General features: G+C 38.9%; 1 protein-coding gene across 1 annotated transcript; it reads right to left on the bottom strand.

Moving 5' to 3' along the window:
- Nucleotides 1-6329: 6329 nt before the first annotated feature.
- Nucleotides 6330-11354, bottom strand: LOC307156511 (aerolysin-like protein). The gene is made up of 2 exons (XM_079867923.1): nucleotides 11334-11354; nucleotides 6330-7295 (listed from the first exon to the last, which is right to left on the bottom strand). The coding sequence occupies exon 2, from the start codon at nucleotides 7276-7278 to the stop codon at nucleotides 6331-6333; it is 948 nt and encodes a 315-aa protein (XP_079724049.1). The 5' UTR covers nucleotides 7279-7295; nucleotides 11334-11354; the 3' UTR covers nucleotide 6330.
- Between the last annotated feature and the right edge of the window lie 9370 nt (nucleotides 11355-20724).

The raw sequence follows: 20724 nt of genomic DNA, 5'->3' as shown, positions 1-20724 counted from the left end.
TGGTCTTTATACCAGACCTGAAAAGGGACAAAAAGTGGTTGAATCATTTAGTTGTAAGATGTAACTTTAATGTGCTATTTCTATTTGATTTGACCCTTAAAGTAACTTAGTGATTTAATAATAATATACAGTATCTCTGTTGCTCTATTATGCTGTAGTTCATTAGAATGTGCAGAAATGCTTAGGGTTAGGGTTGGGATCTCAGTCAAGGAGTAATTTCTCACAACATAGTGACACTTTATAGTTAACTTAATGTATTACTAATTTACATACTTTGTAACATGAAGCGCCTTTTTATATTGATTAAAAGATAGTCCAATCACAGCGAGTTCTGCGATAAAGTCACAGCCAATGACAACCCATCTGAATAGAGGCGTCACACTTGTTTATTTATGGTAAATTATGACAGATCTCTTTCACAGCTGAAGGGATTGATTCCTTAAATATTTAATATTTAGACTGTTACACAGATTTTTTTCTCTAATTAAATAATAATAATAAAAAAAATAATAATAAAAAATTTCTAAGCAATGTACAGCAGTGGTAATCTTGCAGTATTCAACAAAAGATAATTGCATCTACTAAAGTGCTTCTAACTTTTACAGAGTATGTATAGTATATCAATGATATAAATGTAACCACTTCTTTGGAATTAAAATAAATGTAACAAACCACTGTATTAAAAGGTTTAATAAAGCTACATACCAGACATTTTTTAAGTCCATCTAAATGTAAATGTAACAAACTCACAGAATATTGTCCAGAGTGTCATTTCTGATCAGCACCAAACAGAATTCAAAAGGTTTTCCTGAACATCTTCAATCTTTCGGACAAACTCGATGATGATACTGTACATAACTGTGTTATTTCTTTCTGTAAAGAGTGTTGCATAACTAAACGTTAAATGCATTTATGTAATAAGTTCACTGATATGTGGATATTTCCATTATTAAAAGTGTCTCTTTATTAGCAAGCTATATTCATATGAGTTTGTTAAAAAAAATTAAAAAAACAACAACACGATTTGGATACAAACGGGCCAGTTATCAGCAGTGTAACTGATCTGATTATGACAAAAAAATCGAACATCTGTTGTCATTTTCACTCTTGCAAACAGAGGAAGCTTATGAGGCGTGGAGAAACATCATGAACAGACAGGGCAGTGGCGGTTCTACAGTGAAGTACACCCTGGGCTAGATCCCCTTATATTTGCGCACAAAAAAAAACAAACAAACAGACAGTACACCTGCGGCGTGTGGAGTAAAGACACGTCAGGAATTCCTTCTTTCCCAAAGAGTACCTGGGTTCACCACTTACATGCCTAAAAGAGGCGCTCATACCAACCAGGCCGAGGAGGGCCATCAGACATGATACTCATCATAGGCCCAGCCCCAGGCCTGATGTAAGAAACGCCTGGGGAATGTTAGGAGAAGGCATCCGGGGAGATTACCCCTAACGCCGCTGAGTGCGCTTTTGCTGGATAACCTCCCTCAGATCCTTCTTCCTGCGGGAGTTGCGTCTCCTCTGTGACCTACTCTGGACAGGAGGAGGCGCACGAGAGGAGACACTGGCCTTCTGGGCCTGTCTATGGCCCTCAGACCAAGACGGGCCAGGCCTTCCCGCCTGCTTGGGCGCTGACTCGGATCTCAGCGGAATGCAGCTTTTAAATGCAGCTGAGCGCACCCTCGCCTCCCTGAACTTTTCAACCACCGTCTGAACGGAGGGGCCAAAAAGTTCAGCGGGCGAAAGTTTCTCTTTCTCCCCGATGTCAGCCAGGTTAAGCCACAGATGCCTCTCCGTGGCCACCATAGCCACCATTGACCGGCCAATAGCGGCAGCAGATTGTTTGGTGGCCCGGAGAGCAAGATCCGTGGTACGGCGCAGCTCAATGACCGCCTCAGGAGATAGTCCTGTCCCCTGGTCGAGATCCCGCAGCAGGTCGGCCTGGTACGCCTGTAACACAGCAAGTGTGTATATATTTATGTTGAGAAATAACACTTACTTTTAACATTTGCTCCAGTCTGAAGCAAAGCATGCTGGGAACTCATTAAAGGTATATAACTCATATATCATCATCGAGTTTGTCCGAAAGATTGAAGATGTTCAGGAAAACCTTTTGAATTCTGTTTGGTGCTGATCAGAAATGACACTCTGGACAATATTCTGTGAGTTTGTTACATTTACATTTAGATGGACTTAAAAAATGTCTGGCATGTTGTCACATTCACTGTCTGTCATCGTCCTGTCTGCACTACAGTTCCCAGAATCCTCCTTGTTTCCACACCTGAACTCACTCCCTTCATTACCCACCTGTTCATCATCATTATCTGCATCACCTGTCTTGTGTTCATCTGTGTGTGTATTTAAGTTCCTGGTTTTCACTCTTCACTTGTCGGTCAATGTTTAATGTTAGGTTTATCTTTGTTCTGAGCGCACGCTCCCTTTTTGTTTGTATTTGTTTATATTTAGAATTAAAATCTTGGAATTCATAATCTTCGTGTTCGTCTCCTACTTCATCCTTCCAGAAGCCAGACAGATTGACCGACCACAATATGAGCTGGGAGCTCGCTGGACAGATCGCGGCTTTGGCTCGGGATAGCCGCGATCTGTTCCAATTCACCTGGGGGTTTGTTCCTCTTGCTGCCTCCTGCTCGCTGGATGACGAGACGATCAAGGCGTGTTACCGGCTTGGGGCCAAGGAGGTCGACCCGAGGGAGCTTCCAGATCTCTCCGGTCAGGACTGGAGAGAGGCACTCTCCTGTTGTCTGGAGAGCTTCCTCCCGTGGCACGCCATGTCACCGTCTGCACTACACGCCAGTCCAGCTGAGCCCGCACTTCACGCCAGTCCAGCCGAGCCTGCACTTCACGCCAGATCTGCCGAGACCAAGGCAGTAAGCGTCGTGCCCGCCGCGCCTGTGACTGACAGCGATCTTCCTCCTCTCATCGGCCTGCCAGAGCCCTCTTCACCACTGGTCCCGTCCAGCTCAGAGCCCTCTTCACCGCTGGTCCCGTCCAGCACAGAGCCCTCTTCACCGCTGGTCCCGTCCAGCTCAGAGCCCTCTTCACCGCTGGTCCCGTCCAGCACAGAGCCTTCACCGCTGGTCCCGTCCAGCCCAGAGCCCTCTTCGCCGCTGGTCCTGCCCAGCTCAGAGCCCTCTTCGCCGCTGGTCCTGTCGCCGCTGGTCCTGCCCAGCTCAGAGCCTTCTTCGCCGCTGGTCCTGCCCAGCTCAGAGCCTTCTTCGCCGCTGGTCCTGTCCAGCTCAGAGCCTTCTTCGCCGCTGGTCCTGCCCAGCTCAGAGCCCTCTTCGCCACTGGTTTCGCCCAGCTCAGAGCCCTCTTCGCCGCTGGTCCTGCCCAGCTCAGAGCCTTCTTCGCCGCTGGTCCTGTCGCCGCTGGTCCTGTCCAGCTCAGAGCCTTCTTCGCCGCTGGTCCTGTCCAGCTCAGAGCCTTCTTTGCCGCTGGTCCTGTCCAGCTCAGAGCCTTCTTCGCCGCTGGTCCTGTCCAGCTCAGAGCCTTCTTCGCCGCTGGTCCTGCCCAGCTCAGAGCCCTCTTCGTCGCTGGATCTGCCCAGCACAAAGCCCTCATCACTGGATCTGCCCAGCACAAAGCCCTCACCGCTGGATCTGCCCAGCACAAAGCCCTCACCGCTGGATCTGCCCAGCACAAAGCCCTCACCGCTGGATCTGCCCAGCACAAAGCCCTCACCGCTGGATCTGCCCAGCACAAAGCCCTCACCGCTGGATCTGCCCAGCACAAAGCCCTCACCGCTGGATCTGCCCAGCACAAAGCCCTCACCGCTGGATCTGCCCAGCACAAAGCCCTCACCGCTGGATCTGCCCAGCACAGAGCCCTCACCGCTGGATCTGCCCAGCACAGAGCCCTCACCGCTGGATCTGCCCAGCACAGAGCCCTCATCGCTGGATCTGCCCAGCACAAAGCCCTCACCGCTGGATCTGCCCAGCACAGAGCCCTCACCGCTGGATCTGCCCAGCACAGAGCCCTCATCGCTGGATCTGCCCAGCACAGAGCCCTCATCGCTGGATCTGCCCAGCACAGAGCCCTCATCGCTGGATCTGCCCAGCACCGAGCCCTCATCGCTGCCCAGCACCGAGCCCTTATCGCTGCCCAGCACCGAACCCTCTTCACGGTCCCCATCAGCCCGGTCAGAGACTGTTTTTAACCATCCCTCTCTGAGACCCGGGACTTTCCCCAAGTATTTTTTGGGGGGGGGGCCAAAGGGCTCCGTCATGGCCACCTGAGGGGTCCTCACCACCATGGCCACCTGAAGGGTCTTCTCCGCCGTGGCCACCTGAAGGGTCTTCACCGCCGTGGCCACCTGAAGGGTCTTCTCCGCCATGGCCACCTGAAGGGTCTTCTCCGCCATGGCCACCTGAAGGGTCTTCTCCGCCATGGCCACCCGAAGGGTCCGCACCGCCTTGGCCACCCGAAGGGTCCGGACCGCCATGGCCACCCGAAGGGTCCTCACTGCCGTGGTCGCCTGAGGGGACATCACCGCCTTGGCCACCCGAAGGGTCCGCACCACCTTGGCCACCCGAAGGGTCCGCACCGCCGTGGCCACCCGAAGGGTCCTCACCGCCGTGGCCGCCCGAGGGGTCCTCACCGCCGTGGCCGCCCGAGGGGTCCTCACCGCCGTGGCCGCCCGAGGGGTCCTCACCGCCGTGGCCGCCCGAGGGGTCCTCACCGCCGTGGCCGCCCGAGGGGTCGTCTCCGTCCTGGCCACACCCACAGCCTGCTCCACCGTGACCACACCCACAGTCTGCTCCGCCCTGGAGGCTTCCTGCCTTGTCTCCCTTGCCTTGTCTTCCCCGTCAGCCTCCAGGGCACCCACCCTCCCACCCCTTTGGTCTTTCTACGGCGCGAGGACGCGCCTATCGGGAGGGGGGAGTAATGTCACATTCACTGTCTGTCATCGTCCTGTCTGCACTACAGTTCCCAGAATCCTCCTTGTTTCCACACCTGAACTCACTCCCTTCATTACCCACCTGTTCATCATCATTATCTGCATCACCTGTCTTGTGTTCATCTGTGTGTGTATTTAAGTTCCTGGTTTTCACTCTTCACTTGTCGGTCAATGTTTAATGTTAGGTTTATCTTTGTTCTGAGCGCACGCTCCCTTTTTGTTTGTATTTGTTTATATTTAGAATTAAAATCTTGGAATTCATAATCTTCGTGTTCGTCTCCTACTTCATCCACCCAGAAGCCTGACACATGTAGCTTTATTAAACCTTTTAATACAGTGGTTTGTTACATTTATTTTAATTCCAAAGAAGTGGTTACATTTATATCATTGATATACTATACATACTCTGTAAAAGTTAGAAGCACTTTAGTAGATGCAATTATCTTTTGTTGAATACTGCAAGATTACCACTGCTGTACATTGCTTAGAAATTTTTTATTATTATTTATTATTATTATTTAATTAGAGAAAAAAATCTGTGTAACAGTCTAAATATTAAATATTTAAGGAATCAATCCCTTCAGCTGTGAAAGAGATCTGTCATAATTTACCATAAATAAACAAGTGTGACGCCTCTATTCAGATGGGTTGTCATTGGCTGTGACTTTATCGCAGAACTCGCTGTGATTGGACTATCTTTTAATCCATATAAAAAGGCGCTTCATGTTACAAAGTATGTAAATTAGTAATACATTAAGTTAACTATAAAGTGTCACTATGTTGTGAGAAATTACTCCTTGACTGAGATCCCAACCCTAACCCTAAGCATTTCTGCACATTCTAATGAACTACAGCATAATAGAGCAACAGAGATACTGTATATTATTATTAAATCACTAAGTTACTTTAAGGGTCAAATCAAATAGAAATAGCACATTAAAGTTACATCTTACAACTAAATGATTCAACCACTTTTTGTCCCTTTTCAGGTCTGGTATAAAGACCATTACTCATGTGGCTGAAATGTTCACCCAATAGAGAAAAGTAATGAAAATAAGAAAATAAGTAGAGGGAACAATGCTTACAACACAGGGTTTATTTAATAATTTTTTTTATTTTATTTTTTATTTTTTATTAAATGTCATTTTAAACACATTATAACAGAATCAGTATCTGGAGATTATTTTTAATTGATTACAAAAAGTATTAAGCTATATGAATATTTGTGTATTGGTATTATATAAGGTTATTTGAAAACAACAAATATTGAATATATATATTTCCCCATAACACTCAAACACCAGCCCAAAAAATACAATGAGGCCTGAATGTAAAGCAACTGATACATGATTGACACAATTAGAAGTTATCAAAGAACTTGTGCATTACATGTGCAATCTGTCTTGACATTACAGAGGAGATTCCTTGGTATCCACTTTGATATCAGTGTAATTGATGCCTTTGTATGTGCCCTTGGTTTCATACGAATACACGCTGCCGTTCTTGCAGGTCATCTTCACTGTGCCAGTGTAAGGCAGGTCAAAAGTGGCTCTGCCAATAGTGACTGAAACATGCAGCTTCTTCCCTGGTGGCACCTCTACATCTGTAGTCAGAGTTTCGGTTCTCTCATCTGTGTACTCCTGACCATAAGTGCCTTGAATTCCAATGGTGACACTGTATCCTGCAGTAACTTCAGCAACCATTGGAATCCCAGCCTTTACTTCCATTTTAAATGTTGCAGATAAACTTGCACTCACAGACCATGAAGATTTGTTAGATATTTTCTTTGAGCTTTCAACTTTTTGTTTGTCCGTGGTGGATGAGTCATTCCTGAAATGGGCGGATTTGATTTCTTCTACTGCCACCTGTGGTATCAGTTGGTTGATAGTGGGATAGTTGACGTCAGTGAGAACTGTTGATTCAACTGCTTTGAGAAACATGAATCCCATGCTGTCAATGTCAGAACCACCTCTTCCTACAACTCCCAAACAATATCCAGACCCGACATCCATGGGATATTCTGTTTTTAAACCCCAGCTTGTCATCTTTGCAAAGAATTCTCTCCCCAGACTGGTCTTGAATTTGATGGCTCCAAGACGTGTTCCTGCTCCGTTCCCCCACAGGGACAGTGAGGTGAAACACTCACCAGGTGTGAACGTGTACTCTTGATACGGTCCAGAACCTACTCCAAAAGTTTCAACTCTCCCATCTGAAAGCCAGACCCGGACAGCCTTCACCTGCCATTCTCCCACCCAGACTCCGATCTTCTCTAAACTGGCACCGTTTTTCTGACCAGTAAATGAGAATGCATGACCTCCTTTTCCACCAATTATATGTAGATTCATTGTGTCGGACATCTTGGAATTAAATCGATCTGAAAGAAATATCAGATCAGAATTAACATCAGCTTTAAACTTTATTGCAGTGTTTCCCAACCCAGTTTCTATAGACACAACAACAGCACACGCTGGACTTCTTTCTTAATTGACCCATCCATTTCGGGTCTTGGAGTATCTACTAATAAGCTGACTTGAATCAGGTGTGTCTGAATAGGCAAACATGCTAAATGTGCAGTTCTGGCATTCCTCTGGAAACAGGGTTGGGAAACATTAGCCGCTTTTCCACTGTCAGGCCAGACGGATATAAGAGTGGTAAGGAATGGTTAATGTTATATTTCCACTCGAGTTTGGTTCGGCACAGCACGATTAATAACCATTCTCGGCTCGGAAGTCTCCGCACCATTGGCTAACCATGCATGTTGTGACTTCGCCACTCAGGATTGGTCACTTGTCTGTTGTCTGCACGTCAAGTGCACTATTTGAGCGTAGTAAACAAGTTACTAACAGAAATATCCAATCATCCTTTGTACCGCTCATACGTCTGTAACTCTTGTGTTATAAAGGCAATGACTGACACATTAGAACACATTGCAAAGAGTGCTGGCATCAATCTCACATGGAAAATGAAACCATATCCATACCGGCTGGGCCGGATTGGCACGGAAAGGAGCAATTAAGCACAGAGTTTGGCCGATGGTGGAAAAGTGGCTATTGTTCGCTATTGTTGTGTAGTCCTGTGGTACAGCGTATCTATAACATGAGTTCATGCTTTCATTTGGCGTACTCTTCAGGCAGAAATCAACTTTTACAACTTTTACATGCATCTGATACACAATATCCAGTTCAGTTTAATTTTTTTTTCTTTTTTATCAGTAGTAAGTAGAATTATTAGGCTATTAGTATTCTTATTTCTCTGCTTTTAAACTTTGGTTTAAGAAAGAAACTTAGAGCATATTATGAAAGTAAATTTAATTTAATAATTTTACACTCCCAACCTTGTTTCTCCAAAGCTTTGTTAATTTATTTCTCCTCTGGTGGAAGATATTAACATGTTTTCTCTAAAGCCCGAGACACACCAAGACAAAAGCTGTTGTTGCCTCTTGTCGGCTGTGTCTTCCCTTATGGAACAAAACTATATGGAATTACACTGCAAAATATAATGCAATATATTACATAATACATTTCCATATATGGGAAATTAGTGCTTATATTTTTCAATATAATGTAATATATGCATTGACCATGCTGGCTATATATTAATACATAAAACATATTTATAAATGAAGACAAAAATAGCATAACATGTAATATTCACAAAAGGTTTCATCCTTTACATATATTGCATACATGTTCCCATATAAATGTAAATGTATGTTCACACACACATATATACACATATATTCACTGAATGAGTTCCCAGCATGCTTTGCTTCAGACTGGAGAAAATGTTAAAAGTAAGTGTTATTTCATTTGTTTTGCTCAATATTAATATAGGGGGAGATATGTTCGCGTTTAGTGTTCTATTATTTTGGAATTTAAAAACTTTTCTGGTATGTGTGAGTTTGTGTGGTTACCATTGTGTTGAAGAGCCTGTGGTTCGGATGACTTGACGATTGGCTTAATGCTGGGGATGAGATATATAAAGCTTGTGATGCTTTTATAAAAATTATGTTTTTTATGTTAAAAAGGGAAACTTTTTTCTTTGTTTACCCCAATACTTATGTTTGTTTTTGTGGTTATTGTTGTATTTGTTAAAGAAAATAAAACATTGTATTCATTAAACGTTGGTGTATGATCCCTCTTTTATGTTGCGGCTTGAAACGAGCTGAAATTGCTTCCAAATTTCAGAAATCTTTGGGAGATATCAAAGAACATGCATTTAACCATAGAAAAAGTACATTTCTTTCTCATGTTAATTTCTCATCTCTATTTTTGGTATTGATTTTAAATTAGACAAATCTGATATTAATCTCCAATATGTTATTTAACAGTTGATATGTTTCTTTAAAGTGCCCCTATTCTGCTATTTTAAAGTTTCCTAATGTTGTTTTGGAGACTCCTACAACAGGTTTAATATATATATATATATATATATATATATATATATATATATATATATATATATATACAGTACCAGTCAAAAGTTTGGAAACAATACTATTTTTAATGTTTTTGAAAGAAGTCCCTTATGCTCATCAAGCCTGCAGTTAAAAAACAAAAAAACAAAATAAAAAAAAAACAGTAATATTATGAAATATTATTACAATTTAAAATAATGGTTCTCTTTTTAATATATTTTAAAATGTAATTTATTTTTGTGATGCAAAGCTGAATTTTCATCAGCAAGTACTCCAGTCTTTAGTGTCTTATGATCCTTCAGAAATCATAATATTCTAATATGATGATTTGATACTCAGTTATTATCAATGATGGAAACAGTTGTGCTGTTTAATATATATTTTTGGAATAATTTTTTCAGGATTCATTGATGAGTAAAACGTTAACAGCATTTATTCATAAAAACAGCATTTATTCAAAATAAAAACATTTCTAACAATATAAATCGTTACCATCACCTTTTATCAATTTAACGCATCCTTGTTGAATTAAAGTACTAATTTCTTAAAAAAAAAATTGTTATTGTTCCCAAACTTTTGAACGGTAGTGTATATTGTTACAAAAGATTTCTTTTCTAAATAAATACAGTTCTTTTTAACTTTTTATTCTTCAAATAATCCTGAAAAAAGTATCTCAGGTTATAAAAAAAATATTAAGCAGCACAACTGTTTCCAACATTGATCATAAATCATCATATTAGAATGATTTCTGAAGGATCATAAGACACCAAAGACTGGAGTACTTGCTGATGAAAATTCAGCTTTGCATCACAAAAATAAATTACATTTTAAAGTATATTAAAAAAGAGAACCATTATTTTAAATTGTAATAATATTTCATAATATTACTGTTTTTTTTTTTTTTTTTTTTTTTTTTTTAACTGCAGGCTTGATGAGCATAAGAGACTTCTTTCAAAAACATTAAAAATAGTAATGTTTCCAAACTTTTGACTGGTACTGTATATATATATATATAGTTTTATTAGATCAGATATCATTATAAGCTGTCAAATGGTCATGTTACAATGAACTCCACCTATGGGGCATGTTGTCACATTTCACTTCCATTCTATCGGGGTATATCAAGAAAAACGTATACACTGTATTAATAAAACAAAACCACATAATTGTACTAGACGTGTGAAATTACTGTGGGAGAAAATAAATACTCTGAACCCTATAGATTTACACAAACTGAGAAAGTCAAAAAGCGTTTATGTAGCATCATGTCCCGCCCTCCAGCACCCCTGATAATAGGCTTGTTGGACTTGAACCGACGCTGCACAGACCCGATCGGTGAATCACATCAAAGTACCGCGAGAGCGAGAGCGAATAGAGAGCAGACGCTCCTTATGCTTTTGAGTTGCTCTCGCGGTACTTTGATGTCATAAACCGATCGGTCTGTGCAGCGCCGGTTCAAGTCCAACAAGCCTAAAATGTTCCCGCAGCTCCTCAACATAAGTCGTGGCCAAGAGGAAAACAGCGGACTCTCCCTGTAACCCTGCGGATGCCACTGTTAGTGTTACTTTAGAAAAACGAGTGATTTTTACACTTTTGAATGTCACATTTCCTAATATTTGCTTTGATTTATTTTTATAATACGGATTTTTTCTCATCCAGTTGTTTGAGCCGCCTCTCTTGCCTCATCAGGGGAAATGCCCAGATCCAGATTGATAATTATTTTCGTAAATATAACCCCAAAACCTTTACCTAAACCTACCCATAACATTTTAAACCTAACTTAAACATATTTTGACTTTTCATTTAAAATAACCTGTTGGATTGCGGTGGCTAGACAACCAATTAAAGTCAATGGGTAAATTTTGCGTAAAGAGCATGGCAAATGAAAGCTTGAACTCGTGCTATACAGTGTATACAGCTATACAAAGTGTTAGAAACTGTTAGCTAGCTACAGTACATCTTAAGTCAAGTGCCCTTGAGTGAAAGTATACTTACATGAATGACTGCAGTCTGAAATTCTTCTCAAGAGCAGCTCGCCTGGTCAAAGCTGGAGAAGTGTGATGTGTTTGGTCAGTCTGCTGCTTAAATACAGCTCTGAAAGTCCTTAAAACACACCCTGAGTGATTGATCAATGATTGTGTAATCTGCTCCACCTCACAAAGTAGAGTGTCATATTAAAACCATACGGAATGCAGCTTGTAATAAAAACATTCTGATAATAGGTTAGGTCTGAATGCAAATATGAATGCAAACCTATATAAAAGTAAAATAAAGTAGAATAGTTTTTCTAACTATCAACAGAGGTCAGCCTCGCCAAACTATGAATCACTAACTCTAACTCTAACTCTAGTCCAGGGGGCATTTTACAGAAACTTTCTATCTTTAGTCTTAAGTTAAGATCTGACAAGTTAATTTAGGATTCTTCACAAATTCATAGTACATAAACAAATTAACTGAAATTGATACTTAACTTCTATTTTACAAAATCTCATCTAATCTGTAGTTAGGAAATCTTAAACCACTCCATTGAGTTCAGTTCTCTACTCTCAGGTCTTTTAATGAAATGCTACAGAAAGAGACGTTTTGATAAGCTTAGTAGAAAAGGCAAAGCCTATCACTATATTTTGTGGGAGTCTTGTGATAGAAATATTTTATGTAGGCTAATGGGTATTTTCAACATTAAATGTACAGAGAAATACAGACTAAGGATGCTTAGGTCAAAGGTCATATATACTTAACCAAAAAGTGCATAACACAGTAGAACTAACAGTCATATGACTAGCTCAGATCATTACAAACCAATCACCAGAACAAATCACAATGAAGAAGACTTGAGTGACATTGATTTTTACTCAACTGTATGATGAAGCAGAATCAGTCTCTCACTGACCTTTAGTGTCCTTTTATAAAGTGTACTTATTATACAAATAATATACTTTAAATGTATACACTTAAGTGTGACTTAAATGCAATGTTTTCGGTGCACTGAATGCACATTAAGTGTAATTGATTTCAAATATTTCACATATTAAGTTGAAATAAAATGCAATAAGTTGTCATTAAGAGTGATTTTTTTGGGACAACTTAAGTGGGACTTTAATACAACTTTATATTTACTTTCATAATTGCTTCTAGTGTCTTTAAAATTGATTTAAAGTGCACTGCTCAATGCACTGACAAGCAATTAATATGAACTAAAATGTACTTTAATGTCAGTTAACAATACACTTAAGTGTGAATTAAATATAATGTTTTCACCGCTTAAGTGCATTTTATTTGTATTTAGTTTCAAATGTATCACAAATTAACTTCATATTAAATGCAATCAGTTGCACTTTTGAATGCTTGTTTAAACAACTTAAATGGGACTTTAATACAAATGTAATAAGTACTTTTATAATTGCATATAGTGTATTTAAAATATAGTTAAAGTGTACTGTTTAATGAACTGACAAGCAATTAATGTGAACTAAAATATACTTTAATGTAATATACATGTACACTATTATATAATTAAATACATTTGTAATTAAAAAAAAATAATAATAAAGTTGCAATTTATTTCAAATTTGAATAAAAAAATATCTTAATAACCTAGTTACAATCAACACAAATTCAATTTAAAACCCTCTACATTTACTGACAAAACAATCTCTAAAATAAATACATAAAAACCTTTCTGTTGATGCACAAGAAAAACCCAAGAAACACTATACTGTACATAAACAAACAGTTACAACACTTTAAAGGGATAGTTCACTTTAAAATGAAAATTCTGTCATCATATACTCACTCTCAAGTTGTTTCAAACTTGTATGAATTTATTTCTTCTGCTGAATACAAATATATTTTCGAAGAATGTCAGTAACCAAACAGTTAACTGGTCCCATTGACTTCCATAGTAGAAAAAAAACAAAAAAAACATGTTGGCTAATACATAAACTAATATTAACAAATGATACCTAATTAAAGTGTTACCAAACCTTGTTAATTTTAGCTTTAAAACCTTTACATAGCACCAACATTAAACAGGACAAAATGCTTACTCCAGCATTACAGTGAATATAAGTTTGTCTAAAAACAAAACAAAAACTGAAGAAATCCAAAGGCACAAAAACAAGAAAACCAAAATCATGTGTCACCAAATTTTCTGAAGTTGTTGGAAAGTGCTGTTTATGTCAATGTCGCAGGTGCTCTCCACAGTAAATGTGAATGGAAATGTTTCAAAGAGGCAGGAAAGTCAGAAAAAAATTAGGAAAAAAAACAGAAGGAAAACATTTGTTTATAAAACAGATCCAGTCCATTATTATATTTGGCTCAAATGAATGAAAGTGATAGATATACAGTTGCACTTTAAAGTTTATATACACCTTGCAGTATCTGCAAAATGTTAATAATTTTAGCAATAAGAGGGATCATAAAAATGTATATGTTCTCTTTTTATTTAGTACTACCCTGATGAAGCAGTTTATTCTGCAAAGCGTACATAAACTTGACTATGTCCATGCAGAAGAAATTCCTCTATTTTTCCAAGTTGAGTACATTTTAAATGTCAATACTGTATGGTTTCTGTGTGGCAAAATTTTCAATACCAGTGTCGTATGATTCACACTTCCATGCGTACACAGTCAAAGTTGACTTTGAATGGAGTATTATGAAATCAGGGCAAGAGATGGACTTTCAGGCCCTTTGACACATACTCTGCAGATGATAAATTGTTTGTGATCCTCAAGAATGTTTAAAAAGTTCAAATTAGATGTGTAGTACTGTGTTTGGTGAAATGTATGAGGCGCCACGTAGTATTTAAATCAAACTTCGCTTATCAATACATACATAACACACGTGCATATACATCTATAAATTACTCGCATATACATGTATACTATTGGATGTTCAAAATACATATATGAAATACACGTGCACACTAATATGAAATCCATACCAATACATATTATGTTAGTCATGAATGCATATACACTTGTGAATAACTTGCATATACATCTAAACTTGACGCACGCATACACCTATAAATACTCGCATATACATATAAACTTCCATGCATATACACCTATAAACATTCGCATATACATATAAACTTGACGCACGCATACACCTATAAATACTCGCATATACATATAAACTTCCATGCATATACACCTATAAACATTCGCATATACATATAAACTTGACGCACGCATACACCTATAAATACTCGCATATACATATAAACTTCCATGCATATACACCTATAAACATTCGCATATACATATAAACTTGACGCACGCATACACCTATAAATACTCGCATATACATATAAACTTCCCTGCATATACACCTATAAACACTCGCACATACATATAAACTTCCATGCATATACACCTATAAACACTCGCACATACATATAAACTTCCATGCATATACACCTATAAACACTCGCACATACATATAAACTTCCATGCATATACACCTATAACACTCGCACATACATATAAACTTCCATGCATATACACCTATAAACACTCGCACATACATATAAACTTCCATGCATATACACCTATAAACACTCGCACATACATATAAACTTCCATGCATATACACCTATAAACACTCGCACATACATATAAACTTCCATGCATATACACCTATAAACACTCGCACATACATATAAACTTCCATGCATATACACCTATAAACACTCGCATATACATATAAACTTCCATGCATACACACCTATAAACACTCGCATATACATATAAACTTCCATGCATATACACCTATAAACACTCGCATATACATATAAACTTCCATGCATATACACCTATAAACACTCGCATATACATATAAACTTCCATGCATATACACCTATAAACACTCGCATATACATATAAACTTCCATGCATATACACCTATAAACACTCGCATATACATATACACTTCCATGCTTATACACCTATAAATACTTGCATATACATATAAACTTCCATGCATATACACCTATAAACACTCGCATATACATATAAACTTCCATGCATATACACCTATAAACACTCGCATATACATATAAACTTCCATGCATATACACCTATAAACACTCGCATATACATATAAACTTCCATGCATATACACCTATAAACACTCGCATATACATATAAACTTCCATGCATATACACCTATAAACACTCGCATATACATATAAACTTCCATGCATATACACCTATAAACACTCGCATATACATATAAACTTCCATGCATATACACCTATAAACACTCGCATATACATATAAACTGCATGCATATACACCTATAAACACTCGCGGTAACACTTTACAATAATAGTACATGAATAATCATGTACTAATTCCTGAATTAATAATTACTTTACTATGAACTAATGATGAGTTAAGACATGTATTAATGAGGTACTAACCTTAATTACGACATGAGTATCATGAATTCCTACATGAATATACCATCTTAACTACGCGTTAGTACATGCTTGTTAATTAATGTATTAATTAACATTTCGAGGTAAAGTAAATCAAACATGCTCTAGATCAGAAGAAAGATGTACTAAAAGGGCACAATGTTAAATTGTTCATACATTTAACACCATCAATTGTCACATACATCAGTGAATGACACAAGATGTCTTGAAATATTTATATTAAACCTACTCATTGAACACACATTCCGTTTTAAGTGATTCCACTGCTGCCTTCAAGTGTAAAATACCTACTACACTAGCATATTCATTAAACAGATGCAATTTTCAAAATTAAAATCAGTGTTAGCACAGATGATGGTTATTTTCTGGATTTGTTTACTGTCTTTATATCATAATGCAGTCGGATGTTAGTCTTGTTTGCTGGCTCTTCTTTGGGGCCACTATTGCCCCTTCAAAATTTGTCCACTTTTTTCCTACCGTTCAGTTCCTTTTCCATCTAAATTCAGGCACAGCACCTCTGCTCTTCCACTTCTTTACAAACCACCGACAAGCACCAAATGATATCTGATTTAGAGGAGCTGAATATGTATAAAACATGTGTAATTGATACATTTTTGAAGATTTACTCTTGGATTTTCCAAGTAATTAATGATGAGTTAGTAATGATGTGCCCCCCCAAGTAAAGTCATGACATTATGATACATTAACAAGTCATGAATTCATGTTACTTTCCAAGTAATTAATGATGAGTTAGTAATAATGTGCCCCGCCATGAAGTAAAAGTAACATGAATTCATGACTTGTTAATGTATCATAATGTGATAATGAAAAAAAAAAAGAAAAAGCTCAGCTTTAGGAGGGGAAGAGACAGGGCAAGATGAGGAGACTAAGAGAAATGAGGAGAGAGAAGGTATTGACAAATAATCTACTGCCCGCAAACATGGTTTTAAAGCTATTTCTTATACTTTTTTGCCCTTCAAACATCTTGAAATGCACATATCAGACAAATAAAAAAATTGAACTCCCTAACAACCTCAAATTTAGGACCTCTTTGATTTTAAAGCCTTGTCTACGGCCCTGAATTAGGCATAAGATCAGTAATGAATGTGTGCATATTGTGAATGAATTTAATAAACTTAGTTACCTAGATTTCCTAGTACCTTTCAGTAAATGAATGCTTCTGAGAAAAATTCATAAATCAACCTATCAGTTGACTCTCTGTTTACTTTCTTCACTGACAGACAAGCGTGAAAAGCCTATATCAGCCTATATCAGTCAAACCTCAGCTTAAAGGGATATTAAAAAATTATATTAAACCCATGATTTACTCACCCTCAAGCTGTTCGAGATGCATATGTCAATCATTTTTCAGATGAACACATTTTCATTTATTTTAGAAAATGTCTTACTTAGATCTTTCAGTGGTTATAATGTGAAGTTATGGGGTCCACCTCCTTCAAGTCCCAAAAATGTGCATGCATCCTTCACAAAAGTAATCCATCCGGCTCCAGGGGGATAAACGAAGGCCTTCTGAGGGTAATCCGTGGGTTTTTACGTGTTTTGTCGTAAAAATATACATATTTAAAACTTTATAAATGAAAATAACTGGCTTCCGGCAATGGTCGACGCGCATCCTACGTCATACGCCGGCATCCATCTCCCGTGAACGCGCACCGACCGACTGCAGCGCTGGTTGTTCTCTCGAACGATACTCGACGACAGAATCCTAAGCCGTGGGTGAAGTAATGGGTGTATAAAATTGTATGAAATAATCCCGGAAAAAAGCACAAAACACTGCAGAGATGGCAAGTTAAGCAGCTAACATTTGCTGAGGTGAAGTGACGGCTAGTAACAGCAGACTAGCTAGCATTGACATCAGATACTAGCATTGACATCAGCGACAATCCACCTGTCACTCAAGTGGCCACACCCTTAATTATGCAGAACTTTAAATATGAATCAACTAAACGGATGAGTTATAAAAAAATGCACCCCCCTCACAGTTGTTATGAAGGGCAAAATTAGCTGTATAGACCAAAGCCACAGAGAGATCCAGGCTGTAAACATGTTTTTTCTGCTGTAAAGTTGGTAATGTTAACATGGGGGAGATACAGATTTGACTCACTTCTGCAGCCAGCCTCAAGCGGCCAGTCAATGAATTGCAGTTTAACTCACTTCCGTGTTGGTTTGAAGAGAGAGACGGGGAGGTTGCCGCTTGGGCGAGACACTACAGCCAGTAGGAGGAGCTACTCGGCATGTGTTCAACCCGCCCATAGGGGGTGCGATTTTTTTTTAAGCTAAGCTAACAGGCTCTTGCTCTGTGGAGAAAGCTGAGTAGTGGGCTAAACACGATGGCGAAAGGTAGTTTTGAAGATGATATGGCAGAAGGGGATTTTGAAGATCTGGTGCGTGAATCCGATGCTCGTGGCTGCCTGTAAGAGCCACAATACAGCGATGAACAGATGCGGATGATGGAGGAACAAGAGGCGGCCGGAGCAGCTGCGGCTTAGGAGTGGCCTCATAGAGCAGCGAAGCAAGTGCATTCTGGGAGTTGTTTTTGTTTTTCATCCACATGAGCCAAAAATACATTTTCTCGTTTTTTTTTTCAGTCTAGAAGGCTCCAACTTCTGAAATAATTTCACATTTCTACTACATAAATGACCCAATTTAAATACACATTCATCTTTCCAGCAGTGAAATATCCCTTTAATAAAACTAACAGATGAATAAGACTGAATGAGACCATGGAATGTGTCAATAACATGTACAATCACACACTGTTTCTGCTTCACGTCAGAGATGCAAATATTGTCCACCCTGAACGTCTACATGTGGACCTAAACAAATGAGTGATAAGGATGCGTTAACATGCAAATGTGTTCATGTTCTATAAACTAAGAACAGCAGGAGTATGACACGAAACAAAATAAGAATTTTCTAAATAAGACTAATTCTTAAAAATGTAACAATGTTTTAATGAACACATTCCAACCAATCACAATCAAGTATTTAGACGGAGGAAATAAAGATGTTTATTCTGAAACAGTATAATAAGAAGATGATATTATTTCAGTGGGATAATGAGTCTAATAATCTTTACTAACATTAGAGATGGACTTCAGGGGAATGAAAGCTTTCATGTCTTTATCTTGTCTCTGTTGTTAATGTGACGGGTCTCAGCTTTCAGAAGAGGGGAAAAAATAATTGTCTTCCCTTCCTCTTCATTTTGTCTTTTTTAATGCCCCAAACTCTCTCACTAGTCAAACTCTCTCAATATTCAAACTTTAAAGGCTCTCAGTAACCAGTGTCACCAGTCTTCACTACTGAACTCAACCCTTCTTTCAGTTCAAACAGCAACAGATAAAAGTGGCCCAAAACAGAGAAACTCAAACATGGGGTATGTCCGAATACCCACACTTGGCCACTAGAGAATATGTGCACGCAACAGGATATAAGTGAGCACATTTTACTGGTGCAAACATGAGTATGGCCCCGTTCACACTGCAGGCAAAAGTGGCCCAAATCAGATTTTTTTGGGGTCAAGTGACCAGGTCAGACTTCTTCAGAGGTAGTGTGAACACTCAAATCTAACCCAGATCTGATTTTTTCAAATCAGATTTAGACCACATACATATGTGGTCCTGAATAAGACCCAGATCTGATTTTTTTTCAATGCGGCCGCAGTGTGAACAACCAAGGCGGATTTGATGCGACTTTTACGTCCATCTACGTCGACAATTGTCACAATTATGCGCCGGCGAAGCCCTAGACACAACAGACACAGACAGTAGCCTAACATTAAAAACTTGACTAGATATGGAGAACAGTGATGGAGCGAGTCAATGGAGGGAGAGTGAGGTGTTAGACCTAATTAGTATATGGGGAGATACTTCAATTCAAGCTAAACTAGAAGGATCCTACCGTAACCGCTCCGTTTTTGAAAAAATTGCACACGAAATGGAAGAACGGGGACACAGGAGAACGTGGTTGCAGTGTCAAACTACGCATCCACACAGACCTCTGTAGTGAATTTGCAGCCATAAACCCGCAAAAGGCAAAAATAGCCAATTTTGCTCTCTTTCTCTTCGTTCTTCTCCTCCTCGTCACCTGCTCATTAATGTTACGGCTTCCATTACACAAACATTTTGAAATAAATGCGAATATGCTTACTTCCTCCATAACCTCACGAACTTTAGTGAAACCGCGTGCTGCGTCTGATGTCATTGTTATTGTTCTTTTGCGCATGCGGGTTAGTTTGAAACCTCAAACAGTTCACACTGCAATCAGATATAGGTCACATTTTAAAAGGTAATGTGAACAGCCAATCAAAAAATCGGATCTGAGCAAAAAATCTGAATTGAGCATTAAGACTTGCGGTGTGAACGTATTTTGTCATTTCTGCAACATTTGCAAATGCTTTTTATCATTTAGTTAAAAGCACCATCGTTACCAGTAAACTGTGTTACATAGGCACTGCTGTACAGACACTTAGAGGTTTATTTAAAAATGCAAAGCTTTGAAAATCAAAATAAACACTTGCATTTTTACAACACCATAAGTGTGTCAAATTAGGTCATCAAAAGTTCTACACACACTTGAACACTTGGCCAAATACAAGGAAAAATATATAGTAGACAAATGGTGAAGTGCAAAGATGGCAAGTGTGGATGGACGATGATTTCAAGATGATCAGGGATGAAACACGAGTTATGCAGTCCAGCAATATCATTAAAGCAGTGTTTAGTTGTGAATGTTCAAATGATTTTTTTGATTCCATAAGGTCTAATATATATGTATATACATATATATATATATATATATATATATATATATATATATATATATATATATATATATATATATATATATATTTATATATATTATAGACTAATACTGACTGACACAGAAGTCAATATGCAAATAAAGGGAAAGACAAGGGTG

This window comes from Squalius cephalus (assembly GCF_949319135.1).
Source record: "Squalius cephalus genome assembly, chromosome: 3".
NCBI lineage: Eukaryota > Metazoa > Chordata > Actinopteri > Cypriniformes > Leuciscidae > Squalius > Squalius cephalus.
Note: the sequence above shows the minus strand (reverse complement) of the source record. Positions and strands in the feature narration are given on the sequence as shown.

Excerpts from the sequence above, each read along its gene's own strand:
- LOC307156511 (XM_079867923.1), bottom strand. The coding sequence starts at position 7,278 with ATGTCCGACACAATGAATCTACATATAATTGGTGGAAAAGGAGGTCAT.